General features: G+C 41.6%; 1 protein-coding gene across 3 annotated transcripts in view; it reads right to left on the bottom strand.

Annotated features, from left to right (window-relative positions):
* LOC121307125 (sideroflexin-5-like) overlaps nucleotides 1-19,105 on the bottom strand; it is a 56,406-nt gene that overhangs the window by 8,700 nt on the left and 28,601 nt on the right. For 2 of the 3 annotated variants that reach the window (XM_041240293.1, XM_041239618.1), the window contains 4 exons: nucleotides 16,320-16,410; nucleotides 11,060-11,175; nucleotides 10,231-10,316; nucleotides 5,780-5,897 (listed from right to left, as the gene is read on the bottom strand). In XM_041240293.1, coding sequence (XP_041096227.1) covers nucleotides 5,780-5,897; nucleotides 10,231-10,316; nucleotides 11,060-11,175; nucleotides 16,320-16,410 — 411 coding nt within the window. The remainder of the gene's footprint in view (nucleotides 1-5,779; nucleotides 5,898-10,230; nucleotides 10,317-11,059; nucleotides 11,176-16,319; nucleotides 16,411-19,105) is intronic. The other variant, XM_041241038.1, reaches the window with a different exon arrangement.

Below are 19,105 nucleotides of genomic sequence, written 5' to 3'. Positions count from 1 at the left end.
CTGGGCCACTGTAGGACATTCACCTTTTTGTTCTTGAGCCATTCCAATGTTGCTTTGGCCTTGTGCTTGGGATCATTGTCCTGCTGAAAGGTAAATTTCCTCCCAAGCTTCAGTTTTTTAGCAGACCGAAGCAGATTCTCTTGCAGTATCTTCCTGCATTTTGCTCCATCCATTCTTACTTCAATTGTAACAAGATGCCCAGTCCCTGCTGATGAGAAGCATCCCCACAGCATGATGCTGCCACCACCATACTTTACTGTAGGGATGGTGTGTCTTGAGGCATGGGCAGTGTTAGGTTTGCGCCACACATAGCGCTTTGAGTTTTGGCCAAAAAGCTCTATCTTGGTCTCATCTGACCACAAAACCTTTTCCCACATCACAGCTGGGTCACTCTCATGCTTTCGGGCAAACTCCAGACGTGCTTTCAGATGGTACTTTTTGAGTAATGGCTTCTTTCTTGCCACCCTCCCATAAAGGTCAGTGTTATGCAGAGCTCTTGATATGGTTGACTGGTGCACCATCACTCCACTCCCAGCCACTGAACTCTGTAGCTCCTTCAAAGTGATTGTTGGCCTCTCTGTGGCTTCTCTCACAAGTCTCCTTCTTGTTTGAGCGTTGAGTTTTGAGGAACAGCCTTTTCTTGGCAGAGCCTGGGTGGTGTGATGCAGCTTCCACTTCCTGATTATTGATCCAACTGTGCTCAATGGGACATCCAAACACTTGGATATTATTTTGTACCCTTTCCCTAATCTATGCATTTGTATTACTTTATCTCTAACTTATGTAGAATGCTCTTTGATCTTCATTTTCCTTCAGATTCACAGTCTTACCAATGATCCTTCAACAGTGGGTTTTTATCCAGAAAATGTGACAGCAACTTTTATGGTTCACAGGTGGAGGCCAATGGTAAGGTAACTGTGTCCTCGTTAGGGCAATTTCTTTCATTGGTGCAAACTGGGAGCTTCCACAGCACAGGGGTTGAATACTTATGCGAGCAAGATATTTCAGTTTTTAATTTTTCTTAAAAATATTTCCCAACATAAAACCAATGTCACCTTACAATAACTGATTCTGAGTTTCAGTGTTTTAAAATAAAATATCAAACAGAATGAAATTTCAATGTACCGTTTGTAATTCGGTAATATGAGAGAATTGGTCAGTGATCTGAATACTTTTGCAAGCCACTGTGTGTGTGTGTGTGTGTGTGTGTGTGTGTCTGTGTGTGTGTGTGTGTGTGTGTGTGTGTGTGTGTGTGTGTGTGTGTGTCTGTGTGTGTGTGTGTGTGCGTGTATATATCTCGTATAAGGTATTTAAACCCAGCAAGTTTTTCCCCAGTTGACACACTCTGTTACACTGTATTAGGAACCTGGCAGCTGGTTCGGTTTGCTTCCGGTAAATGATTGAACGCACACTGCAGAGAGCTGCATGATTTCTTTAAAACGTCTTCAACCAAAAAGACACCAGCTTCATCGCAGATCTCAAGTATTTCCTCTAAAGATTGCTCTGTCCAGTACAAGAAGGGCACGTTTCACATATCTGTCGCTATTTTTACAATTAATTATGTTTTTATTTTGTTGCTAATTCACTGATGGTGAAAATAGAATGTCTTCAAAAGGTGAAAACAAAAAAAGGATTCCATAAATTTAGCATTTTCTGTTTTTCAGGTTAGCATTTAAAGATTTAGGAATATCTGGTGTATAATAATCCATTTTGTATGTTTCAACACAATTTTTTCTGCTTTAATAAATATTATGTTTAAATCGCGAAATACCTATCTTTAGACCAAGCAATGCTGTGAAGGAATACTTTTTTCTTTTTTTACCGTGAACAAACACAGCCCTAGCTACAACTAAAGGGTGCGCATAGTGCACTTGGAGTCTGAAGTCTGCCTCAATTATTTAACATCCTTGTCTTAGACAGCCCTACAAACCCGAAAAAAATCTATATACTATTGGACCACGCTGCAAATAGAACACAGACGTGTCTTGTCTAGTGATTTGAACCACTACAGCACAGGCATGAAGAATCTATTTCAATAAAGGAGAGCTGTCCTTATTGTTTCCATCAGGGTAGTTGGGAGTGGAAATAAGGAGTGTTCTCCAGTAGGGTTAACACTAGTGTCTGTTCCTCCTGAACACAGCAGTAAACATGAATACAAAAGCACCTGTCAAGCAATCCCCCACTATCAACACTCTTTGAGAGTCAATCAGATCTGCAATCTTGCCCAGAGTGACTGAAATTGAAATTCAGATCTGATCACAAGTTGCACTGCTGTTTCTTTTTTTCAACTTTTAGAATCAAAATGTTTCTGTTTTTTCCCCATATTATTACCTGCAGTGTTGTGATCGGAGAGTGTAAATGAATCTTGATTGGGGGTGTAAATTACTTTTGTTTCATCAAGTCATGACAACAACACAAAGCCATCTGCACACACCTCCAAGTGCCGTAGTGTTTGTGCACGGTGCATGTGTCGTGTTATTTTCTGCTTCTGTTCCTTTGTGCGTGTTGGATTGCAAAGCCCTTCAAAAAAAAGGGGTGGGGTGGGGGGGGGGGGGGGGGGGGGTCTGTTAGTCTGTTAACAGAAATCATTTTGAATACCACAACAATACAAGAGCTTTAATGAAACATTGCCTGAGCCAGGTCTTTCCGCTGACCAGACTCGCTCAGAACAAGAAGCTTGTGAGTAATCACTACAAGTCAATGTCAGTGACATACAGTACATGCCTCGCCACACTGTAAATACATCATTTAGCACTATCAGTATCAAGAAAATGTCAATTATTTGGAGCTAAATCCATCGAAAAATGTGATATACAGACAGACAAACGGTCCATATACTTTCTAGTTCTGTGACTCTTGATAACTTGTCCTTATCAAGTTTCACGTCGCCTTTCATGTCCAGACACTCTAGAGGGGGACCTCTCCCATTCTCACCATTTTTTGGTTACTTTCATATAACCTACAACCTTGTCCTGGTGCAGATTGTTGGTGATTGAATTGTCGCTCAATGTTAACCTTTGTCTTGCAAATGGCATTGTATTTGTACATATTGTATTGTGTCGCCTAGTCAACCATCCCCCCACCGGGGAATGGAACAAGGACAGTATTATTATTTAAGATATACAATTTGTCAGGATAACACCCTCCCCGTCCCTTACTACAGAATTGTAAGAAAAAATCCAGGAAAAAAGTGTCTTTTTTGCCCAGACATTACTAACCCTAATGAAGTTTCATTTTCTCTTGCACACGTCTTTAACACAATTGGTTTCTGGATCTTGCCGGCCTTGCAGGGGGCTGGGGGAAATGTGTGGAGGGAGGCAGTGCAGACCTTCTCTCTCTCTCTCTTTGCTTTCCTGTTTGTGGAGGAACGAACAAATCACCCGGCTGCCTCACTCTCCACGGGACAGCGTGAGGGCGAGAACGGAATGGCCACAGGGTAAGGAGACGTAGGAAGAGAGAAAGAGAGAAGGGGGCTTGCCAAGTGTCTCAGAGTCATCAGGAAATGCTTGGCGGGCGCGTCAAAAAATGCCTCCAATTACTACGTGGTGAATTTGTCAACAGCTGGCACAGGTACAGCAGACAAAGGAAGTGTGGGGGGGGGGGGGGGGGGGGGGGGATTAATCACCTGGCAGCTGAATTTGTTTCGCTTTTTTTTTTTTCTTGTTTCACTAAGAAACAGCGTGAATGCTGGCACTCAGAAGCGGCATGTACGGTACAGGAGTTCGTACACTTTCAAAGGAGGTGTTGACCTAGTGATTTATCAACTCTGTGTGTGTTGATAAGAAGACCCACTTTTTACAGCAGACCCCCTCCTCCTTTCTAAATGTTATGGGTTGTGAAGAGAGATTGTACACTGAAATCTGTACCTGGTAATCAAATCTATTTTCACTCAAAGGCACTGCAGTTCAATGCGGCTTATTTTGACCTGCATCAAAGTGAATAAACACGTCTCTGCCATTTTAAAGTCTTCACGTTGTTTCCCTATTGAGCGCAGAACTGATCTTAAAGGTTTACTCGTAACGATGAGATGATCCTAATGGTCTGATTTCCCCTTATGATCCAGGTTGCCTCATGAGGTCTCTAGATACAGGTTTACCTGCTGACCCGAGACACAAGTTTGAGTTATGTAATGGTACAGGCATTTTCCATTTAGTAGCATTCATTGCAGTCCTTCCATATTTTTTAAACTAGGCTTGGAAATGTGGCCTTAAAACATCTAAATGATTGATATTTTTCATGTTCCGATCAGCAGATTTGCTGTCAGTCAGGTCTGTAGAAAGCTGAATGGGTATTACGTTTATTTAAAAACATTTTGTATGGGTAATATAATCTGGAAACGATGGCTGGGTCGAAATAGGGAGACTGGAACCGAAAATCAGGGCGCCACAGACATGACACAACGGCTCAGGTCACAAAGTTTCTTGTCGTTTTTGGGGGCCCCTCTCAGCACTGCACACATGTAGCATCAATTGTCAGGATCATGACAATGCAAATCAGAATGGCCAGCAGCCACCTTATACGCATTTGAAATAAGCATGACCTGAAGTACAGTCCACGTACAGTAAACATGAAAGCCCTAATTAACAGTCATGCGGTGAGGATGTGAACGTGATACAGTCCGAATCCTCTCCCAGGTCCTGTAGATCGTGCTTTGCAGTTTAGGGATTAAACTGAACCCCTGCAACCTTTAGACCCACAGAGAGATTATTTTACTGTTTCACTCAGAAACAGAGGACTAAGAACGTGACAATATTTCCCATTCTCCCTTGCAAATCTATTTGAATAACGTAGACACAGCCAGTTGGAGTCAAAGAGAAGTATTTTGAAAGATTAATCATGCCTGATGTGAAGCCGTTTTGAAATTGCAGGGCCCGTTTGCAAAACGTTTTTGTAAATGTACTCCTGCTTGTTTTACAAAACTGGAACCAAAACCAACAAGCCGTTATTTCTGCAGAAAGCTTGTACGAGTAGGACTAACCTTCAGACCAGCAAACATAATGCATGGATGTGTGTGTGTGTGAAAGTGTGTTCAATACTAAAGTAACCACATCTGGATATAACACCTATTCCTGTCGGACTGCTTTAACCCATTAAGAGCCATTGTCATCATTTGAGGGCTTACTTTGTATTTAAGCATTTTTAACTGGCATCATCTGCTTGTTCCTTTTATTTCTTCTTTAACTATATATACTATATATTGTTATATTAATTGCTATGTTAACTATATTGTGATATTAACTATACTATTATTATATTAAATATATTGTTATGATAATTTACTCTGTTTTTGTTAACAGCAACTAAACGTAACTGTTAATGCTGCAAATACAGCCCTCACTATAAACAGGAAAAATAAATAAACTGAAGCCTAAAAATAATGAGTTTCTTAGTGTTTTCCTACCCAGTGATGATAAAGTTCCATTTTTTAAGTGCTGAGCTTCACAGCCTGAGTGAGATTTCACTGCTCTGATTATGGCATGTCTAACTTAACTCTCCTCAAAATAGGACACAGTCATTTGCAGCCAAAACTAAGGTTGCAATTCCACCATAACTTCCCTCAGCACTTAGGCAACTTAAATAACCTAGAGAAGATCTGAAACATACCTGATGTGAGATTCATTGACTTTTGTACAGGAAAGTGAAAAAAGGGGGAATAAAAGGGGGCTACAGTACCACCTTGTAGACCCCCCCCCCCAGCAGTGTTGCAGTTACTCATGTGGCCCGTGCACTGGACTGGCTCCGTGTGTACGTCTGTGTGTGTAAATCTGCACCACTTTACCTCTGACATCTGAGGGAAGAGGCTGATGGCGAGAGGCAGAGCGAGTCCGAAGGTGGCGAGGCACACAAGGCTGTGTACCGGAAGGACCAGCCTCCTCCGGGACTGGAGCAGAGGCAACCTGGAACACAAAATAAAAAACAAACGCTGAGGGACGGCTTTGTGCATTCCTGTCAGCCCTAATCGTAGAATACCTAGTGTCACAGTGATGAAACAGTCCGAGATTAGTGCTCTCAAATGTGTACTTCTGAAAGAAACAAACAATTGTACAGATGTATTTGTTTAACATGACATCTGGTACTACACTAGGTTAAAGAAATTTGTTTGCAACTGTTGTTTTCAGACAGTTATCATTGGACACTTTACCTGGATGGTGACATTTTCCCCACCCCTTCAAAACGGCTTATTTCCTATCATTAACCAACCAGTTGCTTCCTGTATTGACTGACATATGTTCAGTAAAAAGATTACCTGACAGTAAGGCATAGAAACTGGGAACTTTCTGTAATCCAAAGTAGTACCAGATATTGACTTTATGGAATTAAAATACATTTTTGCTATAACATTCATCATGTTTATTTTCAAAACTGTGTAGCTAAAGGAAGTTTGAAACAGGCAATTCATTATGTCGTTAACCGCCATCATTTTAACTGACAGTAGAACAGAGATCTAGCTGAGCTATGGTGTTATAGTAAGAGACTCCTCACCACCCTTCCTAAACCCCTTTTTAATTCTAAAAATACTCCATCCCTAATTACTGCCCACTTGTGCCCAGCAATCCTCCTGCCAAAGAGTGGCCCGCTTGCATCTAATCACCAGCACAGCGTGGTGTGCAATCTCAGCGTGGTTTAAACCAGGCCCAGTCTGCCTGCCACGCTTCAACAGCCTAATTAAGCAGAGTTATGTCTTGATTAAGAAGCTAATTAACACATGGGGTGTAATATCTTAATTGGGAACTACTTTTTCAAAAGCAAGAGAAAAAAAACCCTTTGGTATAAAGGTTAGGTATGAGGTCCCAGTCGTGATGGTATTAATATACTCTGGCGTGTGTCAGCTGCAGCTCAGGATGGGCCAGCAGATAACCAATGCAAACTGCTATAGTTTCACAGGCTGTTTTGGCTCCAGTGCAAAATTGGGATCACTTTTTCCAAATGACAAACCTACTGCACTGCACAAATAATTAAAGAACTAAAACCAAAAGACACCACCTAAATAATTCATAATCAACATCTAAAAACAACAGCAACAGCGCTTTTTCTATCAGGGCACCTCAAAGTACATAAGGCAAAATTACAATAAAAACAAACCTAGAACAATAGAACATTATACTACTCCTAAGCAGTTACTGAGGTCAAATTATAAAAAAAAAAAGGTCAAGTTAATTTGGAAGGATTTAACATTTTTTTTAGTCCCTGTTAGGAGCTGCGTTTCAGATTTTCGACGCATACTTTGAAAAGGCAAGCGCTCCCTGGGTCTAACTCTATGCTCCAACGACACTGGAATCTGGAGACTGCACGGCATATCTAGCAACGTATGGGAAAAGCAGTGTTGAAATATGTAATGTCTTAAAAACGAACCTTACATCTCAGTAGAAACCAATGAAGAGATTTTTTTTTGGTCCTATTTACAAAACTTTAAGGACTGTTTTTAAACATGATATTCAGTTAAACAGTGCTCTGGGAAATGAGAATAAACATTTTTTTATCAACTTCAAACGTAACGTCTTTAAAAAAATAAAATAAACATTCTTGTACATGCATTGATGAGGCATTTGTCATTTTTACAGAGGTTTTCAAAACTGCCAAATATGAGAATTCATTTTAAAAAGCATTTCTACAGCTCATACCAATACTACTACGACTTCTACTACTATCACAAGTACTACTACCACCAATAACACAAACAGCTTGGAAGCGCCTCATACTACTCTAATTCTGGAAGCTGCTATCCAGCTGGACAGCATAGGCCACCTCTCATCACTCTCATCTATCTTTGAGGGTAAACACATTCATCACGCTCCACTGAAAGCAATTGAGAGTGAATGGGCCGAGGAAAGGAGTGTGATGTAGTCACCTGAAACGGCCCAGCCTGCAATGTTCAGTTTTTATTCATGAGGACACAGGAGGAGACGTATTTTCTAACTCCTAATTTCCCAAAAGGCATCAGTTTTACAGACTAAACGACTTTAGGACTTGAATTAGAGACATTTTAATACCTACTGTTTGATTCTCGTCTTGCAAAAATGAAAGACAAAAATAATTAAATAAATAAGTTATAGGCTTGAGAATGGTGGGTTTTCCTGGTTCAAAACATAACATTTGTATGCACAAAGTAAATAGCAATTATGTTAGTAACATACACCAATTGCCATGTCAATTCTAAACTGGAGATCAAGCTAAATAAAACTTATTTTCATTACAATTGGACAAGCGGTTTTCCAGAGTTATGAAAAAAAAAATCTTGAGCGTGACTTACATACAGTTGTAGTCAAAAATGTACATTTCCCAATGGAAATGTATGACTTCTACAAATAATTATAGGAAAAATCTTTTTTGCAAAACTCCAAAAATGCTAATTCAAAAGTAGACGCAGGCCAGGAACGGTACTGCGGGTGAATATTTTTTTTCTTTTGTGTGTGATTTTTTTGGGGAAGGAGAAAAAAAGTGGGAGAAACAGGAGGAAGCAGGGTTATGGTGCCTTGCCTGTACCAAACCTGGGTACACCACCGTACAATGCCCCTTCCACGTGTCGCTTCAGGCACCTGCCCAACAGAGGGACAGAGGAAGCAAGGAAGTGAACCCTGTGATCCGGCCTTGCGACCCTATCTGGTGGGTACAAAAGGAGTATTCCACTGCGGAAGAGGAGGACTGGTGCGCCACTGCTGTCGCCATGGGCATGAGGAGGAAAGCTGTATGGAGGCTGACAGGGACAAACGCCCAAGTGGGATGACGGGTTGGAGGACCTTATCAGTGGTCTGAGGAGCGAGGATGGTGCTTTGCATGTGGCGAGTATGGGCACATGGTGGCATGCTGCCCTCTCCAAGAGGAGGAGCTGCTGGCCCAGAGAAGGGGGGAGCAGAAGCTTCCAGCTCCCTGAAGGGGGGAGCACGAACATCCAGAAGGGATCATGAGTGTCTGGCATCCAGAAGGGGGGACCATGAGTGAGTGCTGAGTCTGCAACGCCTGGGGACGCCTGTTAGCCGTCGCCCTGAGGTCGTTTGCTGCTGACCCCTGTGGATTTGTTGTGGCTGCTGGTGGAGTATACCCCACCAGTGTCCGTCTTTCTGCTGCCAGTGGTGCTATTAGCAGCTTTCCGCTGCCAGAATAACCCCAGCTGGAGAAGCCAGCCTTGACACAGACAGCATGGCTACTGGCAACACTGCCACCCATGGGCCCCTTGATGCTACTGTTCCTGACCCAGGAATAGAGAACAGAGACTTTTGGGGCTTTAAGGAGGGAGTTGGTCATTGAGGCCATGTGCTGGAGGAGGTATGTGGTGGGGTGCCCCGCTCCTGTGCGTATTTACGTGTTTTATGTTATATGGGGAGTGTTAATGTTAGTGTATATGTATTGGTACACAGAGTGTGGGTTATCACAAGTTATGAAAAATATATAGTTGTATTTAGGCACAGCGACTGAACACTCACTTTATGTGCAGATAAAGTGTGTATTAAGATGTGAACACAGGGAGTGCACAAATTAGTGTGCCGGGTTCAAGTGAATTATTAATTAGTAATTGAATCCCAGCACAACTGAATACATAGAGGCATGAAGCACTCACTCGAGGTTGGATGCTGGGTGAGTGGAGAATGGGAGAGAGTTAGGAGAACCAAAATAACAAACAATTGCTACATGTGCTAGAGGACCAGAATGATACCTGTTGGTTTGTTCCATGTTCGTTTGTTTTGATTGTCTGTTTTGGCTACTGTGCTGTTTTATTTTACAAAGTGTTTGTTAAATCTTTTGATTTAATAAAATGAGCATATCAATTATCCCAATCTGCTGTGGATTTACTTTCAATTCACTCGCAGTGCTGTGTGTTTCTTCCAGGTCTGACATCACTGCTCAAGCCAGGTGTGTAAACGTTTGATTACAACTGTACGACTGCAGTCCATAAAATGACCTTATGAACAAAGATGAATAACACCAAAGTGCGCAATTCGCATGCATTTGTTTCCTTTGATCCAGCAATTTCTAAATTCCATTCTACCCTGCATAAGATTGTTTGAAAAGAGATCTCCAAGTTAGTAAATGTGTCACAATGTGCATCACACAAGTATGTTCCTGCAGTAAATACTAGCGGGACAACTTCAGAAAGCTGAAGCTAGAAAGTGAAAAGGGGACACAGTATGTTATACGTGGGGGTGCATGTGCTTATATCATAAAGAAAAATTGACATGTAGTTATAAAAAACTGTCTAAAACAACAAAGGTTTTGGTGATGCCAGGTACGAACTTCTCCAGAAAGGACATGATGATAGGAGGCAACACCAGGATAGGCATGGGGAGGACCACTCGAGTTACAGCCGTCTCCATCAGTGCCTGTAAATAAAACAAACAGGAAAGAGAGAAGGACCCATAAAACAATCCCATTTAACAGCTAAATTAACAGCATTCATGTCTAAAACGATGTGAAAAATCATAAGTATGTCACCAACATTTGCTCTGTCATTAAAAAGCATAGAAGTATATCACCATGACTTACATCAGCATGTACATTAGTGGAAATCACACAGATGCCCGCAGTGTTTGACCAAGTTTGGTAAAATGTGAGCGTATGAGAGGCTTTCAATTTGTCGCTTCTCATTCACAGAAGAGATTTTTTCAGCAGTGGCCTCTGGGAATTTACAACCCACCCTGACCGTTTCCACTGGGAATTTACTACCCAGCCTGACCGTTTCCACTGGGAATTTACTACCCACCCTGACCATTTCCACTGGGAATTTACTACCCCCCCCGACCGTTTCCACTGGGAATTTACTACCCACCCTGACCGTTTCCACTGGGAATTTACTACCCACCCTGACCGTTTCCACTGGGAATTTACTACCCACCCTGACCGTTTCCACTGGGAATTCACTACCCACCCTGACCATTTCCACTGGGAATTTACTACCCCCCCCCCCCCCCCCCCCGACCGTTTCCACTGGGACCCCCCCCCACCCCCCCTGGGCCGTACTAAAAAAAATTAGCCCCCCCCGCCCCCCCCCTACGACCTTTACTATCCCCCCTGACCATTTCCACTAGGAATTTACTACCCACCCTGATCGTTTTAAGCCACTTACATGTTTAGCAGCCACCCTGGAGGAACCCACGACGTTTCCACTGGAGTCTAGCACGCTGATCCCCTCCGTCAACTCATTGTGCCTCATGAGGACCACGTTACAGATATTGGCACTGGCTAGAGGGAAGCAGCGGACACTGGAATCAGTTAGCAATGTTTTAACACTACAATGCTTGCAGTCACTCTTGAGTATGTCCAAGAGCCTTTTTTTTTTTCTTTTTTTTTTTTCATATTTTCGTATCCCAAGTAAGGTGTTTTTGGATGTTTTATAGAAACTGAATCAGAATTAAGATTCTATCTCTACTGCTCTTGAACCCACCATCCTCTCTCTCTCCTCTTCCACCTAGAATCTTGGTGTCACCAGTGACCCCTCCCTCTCCTACTCTCAGCACATCTCTACATTGGCACCCTCCTGTCTTCTCAGCAATAGACAGAGAATTCGACCCTTCCTCACCGACTACTCCACACAGCTCCTAGTTCAGGCCCTGGTACTGTCCAGTCTTGACTACTGCAACTCCCTCCTGGCCGGCCTCCCTGCCTCTGCTATCCATCCACTCCAGCTCATCCAAAACCTGCTGCTCGCCTTGTCTTTTCCCTTCACTGTTTCTTATATACCACACCGATGCTCCGCTCTCTGCACCGGCTCTCTATCGCTGCTCGCTTCCAATTCAAAACTCTTTTTCTTGCTTATCACTGTCTTGACCTTTCTGCTCTCCTCCTATCTCATTTCTCCCAACACAGCCTCTCGTCCCCTCCGCAACCAGCAGATTAACTGTACCCCCCCCCCCCACTCCCCCCACTCCCCTGCTTCCAGAGCCCACTCCTTCACCCTTGTCCCTCAGTGGTGGGACGACCTACCCACGGGTATCAGGACTGCTCAGTCCCTGACCACCTTCTGGAGCCTCCTCAAGACACACCTGTTCAGACAGCATCTGCAAACCTCACAACTCTCGATTACACTGGACTACATGGCACCCAATTGTACCAGTTCATGCATCAGCTTGTACCTGCACTGAACTGCTCCATACCTTGCCATATTCTACCCCTGCTCTTAATTTAGGATCAAACATACATTTTTATATTTTCCGTCATGTGACTGTTAGCAAAAAGGGTTTACATTTTTTTTTTTCAAAATAAACAGCCTTAATCATTATCACAAAAACAATAAAAATAAAATCCCAATGCCCAAACCAGTGTAAGTGTGACGAAGACAGACAGGTTCCTCCATATAGTCCTAGTCCTCTCATGATAACCGGCCTGATTCTGCTGAAAACCTTTATCATACACTCCTGCCCTCCCATTCACATTTTCAAATGCTGTGGCTATAATGCTATAACGTCATACATTTCTGATGTTGTACTTGAGATACGATCAACTTGAGAATGAATACCTGCTTGGAAGACTCATTTGTGCTTGAAAAGGGTTTGCATGTACTGTACCACAATCCTCTACAACTTTACTGGAAAACATGATTTCTAAGTGGCGCATCACTGCATTCTTAAATACATTAGCTTATCAATGTTGAGCACCAGACCCTGTTGGGTTATTAGAGGGTTACATTTCTGAAAGGCAATTTCAGCCTCAGGAATATGAGGTCCTTCCCCACTGAAACCCTATCATTCTTGTCATTTAAAAGGCCTACCTCTGCTGTTACCTTTAGCAGGACAATACTGTGTTAGAATATCAAAATAAACACATCAGAGAGTGGGAATGTGGGTACACAGGGCAACACCCCTGTTTCAATGACCTCAATTAATCTAATCATAAACATCTATTAATACCAACAGCAAGCCCTCTGCTTCTCAGCAAACCAAGAAAGGGTAATTAGGCAGTGCTCTTCCAGCACCCTGGACCAAACTCCCACCAATTAACCAATAAAACTGCATGAACAGCAAGAGCTACTGATTTAATTAGGAGCTGTGCAAACAAATTAAATTACAGGGGCCTGCCCTGTCCTATTGGGAAACAATCAAGAGTCTTTTGGGGGGGGTGAGGCTGCAGGCACAAATATAATATGGACTGTGTCCGTTACCAACACTGGGAATAGTGGAGTATGATTTATATATTGAAATAATCAATTTAACCTACATTATATGGGCAAGGAACTCCACACTGTAATCAGCATTGTAACATAAATTTCTTAAGTTTCAAATAGTCAGAAAGAGCATTTAATTATATTTAATGTATAATTAGAGATGCAACAATTAATCGATTAATCTACCGAAAGAGGACCTGGTCACTGGAAGGTGCTAAACCTTTCCAGATCTCTGTCACTCAACACCTTAGACAAGCACTAAAAACACAGGGCCTGTGTGCTTCGTTCTAGGTCCTCACATCAGCTTCTGTTATAGTCACTAGAACGATGCTTCGTTTCTCACAAGAAATCTTTCTCCTGTAAAAATCCTTCTAGGGGGACGGCACTCCATTATGGGGAAGACTGAACGAAGAGATAGTCCTTCCCTTTCATTGAAGTCACGCAGACGACAAACATTTCAGCATTCAACAGAGTGCACAGTTGAAACGACATCATTCTAGAGTTAACGAGCAGGGTTAGTTGGATATATCTAGCATTATTCACAAAAGGTAATGGAATGTTAAAACAGTGGAGTCTTACTTGAATACAATCAGCCCTTTTTCTCAAAGCTTTTGCAGAACGCTAAAGAACTTGATAAACCCAAGCTATATTTTACCCACCTAAACGCGATGAAGAGAAACTAACCTGATTCACCCTGCACACCACATGTGAGCCACTTGGGGACACAAAGCAAACATGTTTGGACTGACAGACCCCCAGTCCTGAGATTTGTTAATTATACCAATGACCCTAAATGCAAGCAACAGAGTCACCTTGCTTTACTTCTTAAGAAGTTGCAGTGAAGGGTATCAAATCCACGTTACATTTATAAGACCAGAAAGGAGGTGGAAAAGGTACGGAATCCCAGAGAGAGCTGCAGCCAGCCCAATGTGTGTCAACCGAATCGAGCCGCTGTGGACAATTATTAGTCTTTAGACCAGCACTGGACGTTCATTAAAGGCGCGCAAAGTGTCCGATTAGAGCAGAGGTCCGGCCAGGTGTAAACCTGACCAGAGGAGAAGGAAGAGGATTTCTTACCCTTCAAAGCCAGATGAACAGATCTGAAGAGAGTTAGTTAGTTAAAAGGTACCCTTTTTGAGTCTTTTTTCCCTAAAGACAAAGAACACAAATTCAAAGGTTTTCCCCCTCCCATTTATTTTTATAAGAAGAAAAAATACAACATAACCAATAGCATGAAACAGCTTTGTTGCAAAGTGCGAGCGGCTCAGTTGTTCCAGAACATAAAATGTGTTGTGTGGTAGACTTTGTCTTCGATTAAACAAACAGGCTCAAAAGTGCCCTGATAAAGTAGGTCACCATGAATAATGTTTACTGAGCTTCATGTGAAACAACTTCTTGTAATAACCGTGTAAACCTTTATCAGCCAGGTACACAGTTCCGAGCGAGAACCTAAACAGATCACCTAATCACTGGTCAGTTCCAAGAAGAAGTGGGTCACCATGGCCTAGTTTCTCAATAACCTTCACCACACTTGGAGGAACAGTCATATCACATACACTCTTGCACTCTGCTTCCCAACATGCCTAGTTCCCTCCTAGTTCAAGATTTCAATCGTTTAAAATATCAATAAAGGCACTGTTTACAATAAAACCCTTATTGCCATGCACTACCTTGGTAGTTGGCCTTGACTGTATGGTAATGCCCTTGTCTCTGCTACCAGACAGCAAGGCCCACTAATTAGGCTTCTGTTGCTTAATTAAAAGCTAGATAACTATGTTTTAAAATCAAGTTTGTGTCTTTCAAATACTAAATACTATTTAATTTAAAACTGTAATGGCTACTGACTTAATATATTACACTGTACACAAGGATTGCTCTGTGACATGGTTAGCTAGGAATTTCTAGTAACAAAAAAATATGTTCAACTTTATTTTTGTATTCTTAACACTACATAATTCAGTTACATTTTGCTTTGTCCTCCAAATGAAACCTATTTCACCCCCTGAGCGCATCTATTCATTTTCTAACAAGCCACTCTTCACTCTGAACTTCAGTGCTCTGCTAGCTCACAGACTTGAGAGGAAGAGGCTTTTCAGATTTATTAGGGCGGCTAATTCCCCTTCAAAACACATGGAGCGATCACGAGTCAGCAGTGAAATGTAACTCAAATGTTAGGTCACTTTTGTTGCATAAGAAGCACTTGATAGAATTGTTTGGTTTTTAAGTGAATCTAGTACTACTCCAAGGACTGTTTCAAGCACTTCACGACTGTACTTCATCGGTGATACTCTGTGACTTGTCACCTACCAACCCAGCTCCTTAAATCAAATCAGCAGTGAGTGTCGTCTAGTGCACAGCCAACTGAGAACAATTCTGAAGACGAGGATCACGGCACTGACTGTGTATTTTGTGATTTTTCTTTTACTTAAAACATGATTTACAGTAAGAGAACATGCACAGCTTAACCTCTCTTACAGTATAAGACTGTCTTATAGTTTCACACATTCAGCCAGAAGACACTCTTGTTTTATATGAGACAGGCTGAACTATAAATGTTAACGTAGATCAAATCACAGGATACTGGCTTATTTACTTGGAACCTAAGGCCGAGATATTGGGGTAGGACTGCAGGGATGGTAGGGAATACAGTGTTCGTTGTGTGAATAATACACATGAACACGTGTCTCTAAGAAACATTTCTGGGGGAAGTATTTTTCGTAAACATCCACTCTATTATTCTGAAAGTCTGCAAACTGGAAAGAAGTTGACGACTCATTCAAGTGTAAGGAATAACAACCAAGGATTAAGAATAAACTGCATAGGCATATACTTCAGTCATCACTTATACAACTGCTGAATCAATACAGTTAGGATCAACAAACTGTCCTGCACACAATGCAATGGGGCCATTATCCATACAGATTTTTGGAGTGTTCTTAGAGGATGTTCCAACTATGTGATTTCAGGTTGGGGCTCCTGGAGGGCTATTCCATTCCAGGACTATTTCCTACCAGGTCCTAAATTAGTGAATTGACTCATGTAAGATTAAGAATAATAGATGTGTCCTTTTGCTTTGTTTATTTCCTGTTCAATACAAATCTAGATTGAGCTATTTCCATCATTTATTCGAGAAAAGTCACTAAACGGGGCACCACCTGGAGAAGGCTTAAGAAGCACTGGGCGAGAGGGAAAGCTGTAAAAAGGTGGGGGTAGAATTGATACATACCAACAGCAGGGAAGGGCACAAACCTCTGGATCAAACCCAGAGTCGCAGGGCTGAACTTGCTGGTTTTCTGGATCAACAAATTCAGTCCCACCTAAAGAAAGAAACATAGGTGCACTTGGCATTTGGTTTTGTAAAACCTTTTCCATGAAGACCGCTGCTATCCTGACTGCCTCTGGTAGCCTGCGAGACCAGAGTCCTGTCCCTACAATAGCAGCTGACAAAATCTGGAAAAGTGAATAAGCTAATATACAGTGCAAGCAGTGGCATAGTCCTGAATGTGAACGTACCGAAACAACTAAAACAAGAATTATTATACAAATTCACATTTTACAGGTATACTGAACTTCTAGTAACACATATACAGTGTCTATAGAAAGTCTACATCTTGTGGTCTAACAAAACTAAAATGAAACTTTTTGGCCTAAATGCAACGCATTATGTTTGGCCCAAACCCAACACAGCTCATCAAACAAAGAACACCATCCCTACTGTGAAGCATGGTGGTGGCAGCATCATGTTATGGGGATGCGTCTCATCGGCAGGGACTGTGGTCAGGCTAGAAGGGAAAATGAATGGAGCAAAGTACAGAGAAGTCCTTGAGCAAAACCTGCTGCCCTCTGCAAGAAAGCTGAAACTGGAACGCAAGTTCACATTTCAGCATGACAATGACCCAAAGCACACAGCCAAAGCTCCACTGGAGTGGCTAAGGAACAAAAAGGTAAATGTCCTTGAGTGGCCCAGTCAGAGCCCTGACCTAAATCTAATTGAAAATTTGTGACATATCTTGAAGATTGCTGTCCATCAATGCTCCCCAAGGAACTTTACAGAGCTCGAACAGTTTTGTAAAGAAGACTGGTCAAATATTGCCAAATCTAGGTGTGCAAATTTGGTAGAGACCTATCCCTACAGACTCACAGCTGTAATTGTTGCCAAAGGTGCTTCCACCAAGTATTATCTCAGGGGGTGGAGACTTATCCAATTATGATCTTTCAGTTTTGTATTTTTAATACATAATATTTTCGCTCAATAAAAACTTTTTTCCTCTTAACATTGTGGAGTATGGTGTGTAAATAAGTGGAAAAAAATCCTCATTTAAATAAGTGAAACTCTGAGGCACTGACACAACGAAATGTGAAAAACGTTCAAAGGGGTGTAGACTTTCTATAGGCACTGTACTAGGTAATGCATGTATCTAATTTTTACAAATATTTCCACAAAGTGTCTCTTCATCTTTTCTGAATGCTTTACTTTATTTGTCTGTGTGTCAGTCGCAGAACAGTTATGCCTATAGCAAACAGTACCGGAGCTGTGTTCCAGCTCGACTACACCGCAGAGTACAAGTAGTAGAACTGAAGTCATTGCAATCAATGTCTCTGGACTCTCAATGTCTGCTTCTGTTCCATTTGATAAATCGGCAGGAAGAGAGAAATGATCACGCCAAAACAGAAGCTTGAAGAACCTGACAAAACTAATTTCATTTATCATGCTACAAAAGATTAATAATAGCCCTATGAAAGTTTGAAATTGGATCACCTAGGCATACAGAACAAATTAGCTTTTTTTACTTTGAGGAATCCTGTCAATGTTTCAAATGACAGTCACAGCCATATCGAGGTTTTAGTTATTTAAAATAATTATGATGTTAATATGTTCTTGTTTGTTCTATATGCTGTGGTAATATGTTGCTATGTTGTTTAATGTAAAAGTAGAAAGAGTACCATTAGCAAATTTCATGAAGAGTTCCATAAAAACAGGTGAGGTCCTTGAGGACTGGAAGCTTGCAAATGTGCCATTATTTAAAAGGGGACAAGTCAGACCCAGGTAATTACAGACCTATTAGTTTAACTCTTGTACCATGCAAAAAGATGGAAGCAATATTAAGAGGTAAACTACTGATACAACAACAGTATTACAGGAGATATCCAGCATGAGGGAGGTCATGCTTAACTAACCTACTTGACTTTAAGGATGTTACAGCTAATGTAGATGATGGCAATGCTATGATATAAATTGCCTTGATTTTCAAAGCCTTTCACAAAATCCTACATAAAAGACTTATACTTAAATAAAAATCAGCAGGAATACAGGGGAGGACATGTACTGCAATTGGATACAGAACTGGTTAAAAAACAGAAAGCAGAGAGTAATTGTGAGAGGTGTAAAAGTTAACCCCAGACAGGACTTCAAATTCAACATAGAGAGAAGAACAAGAGGGTATACATGGAATAGATAAAGTGAGCCCAAGGCAGAACTTCAAATTCAGCACAGAGAAGAACAAGAGGGTATAAATGGAATAGATAAAGTGAGCCAAGGCAGGACTTTGAATTCAGCACAGAGAAGAACAAGAGGGTATAAATGGAATAGATAAAGTGAGCCCAAGACAGGACTTCAAATTCAACATAGAGAGAAGAACAACAGTGTACACATGGAAGCTGAGTAAAAGTAAGTTTAGAACAGAAGGCAGGAAGCACTTCTTCTTTTACAGAGAGGTACCCATGCATGGAATAGCCTGCCAGGTGAAGTAGGAGGATCTTCAACACATACAGATTTTTCTGCAATTGACTTTGGTTTCCTTTTTTGCAACAGTAGCCTTCAAGTCAATCCACAACATCTCGATGGGATTCAAGTCTGTGGACTGAGACAGACAATCCACAACTGTAATCTTCCTTTTTTGCAGAAATTCCTTTGGATACTTTGCAGAATGCTTTGGTCATTATCCTGATAGAATATAAATATCCATCCAATAAGACTTCTAGCACTGGGTGACACATGAGAGTGCAAAATTG

This window comes from Polyodon spathula, chromosome 1, assembly GCF_017654505.1.
Source record: "Polyodon spathula isolate WHYD16114869_AA chromosome 1, ASM1765450v1, whole genome shotgun sequence".
Classification (NCBI taxonomy): Eukaryota; Metazoa; Chordata; class Actinopteri; order Acipenseriformes; family Polyodontidae; genus Polyodon; species Polyodon spathula.
Note: the sequence above shows the minus strand (reverse complement) of the source record. Positions and strands in the feature narration are given on the sequence as shown.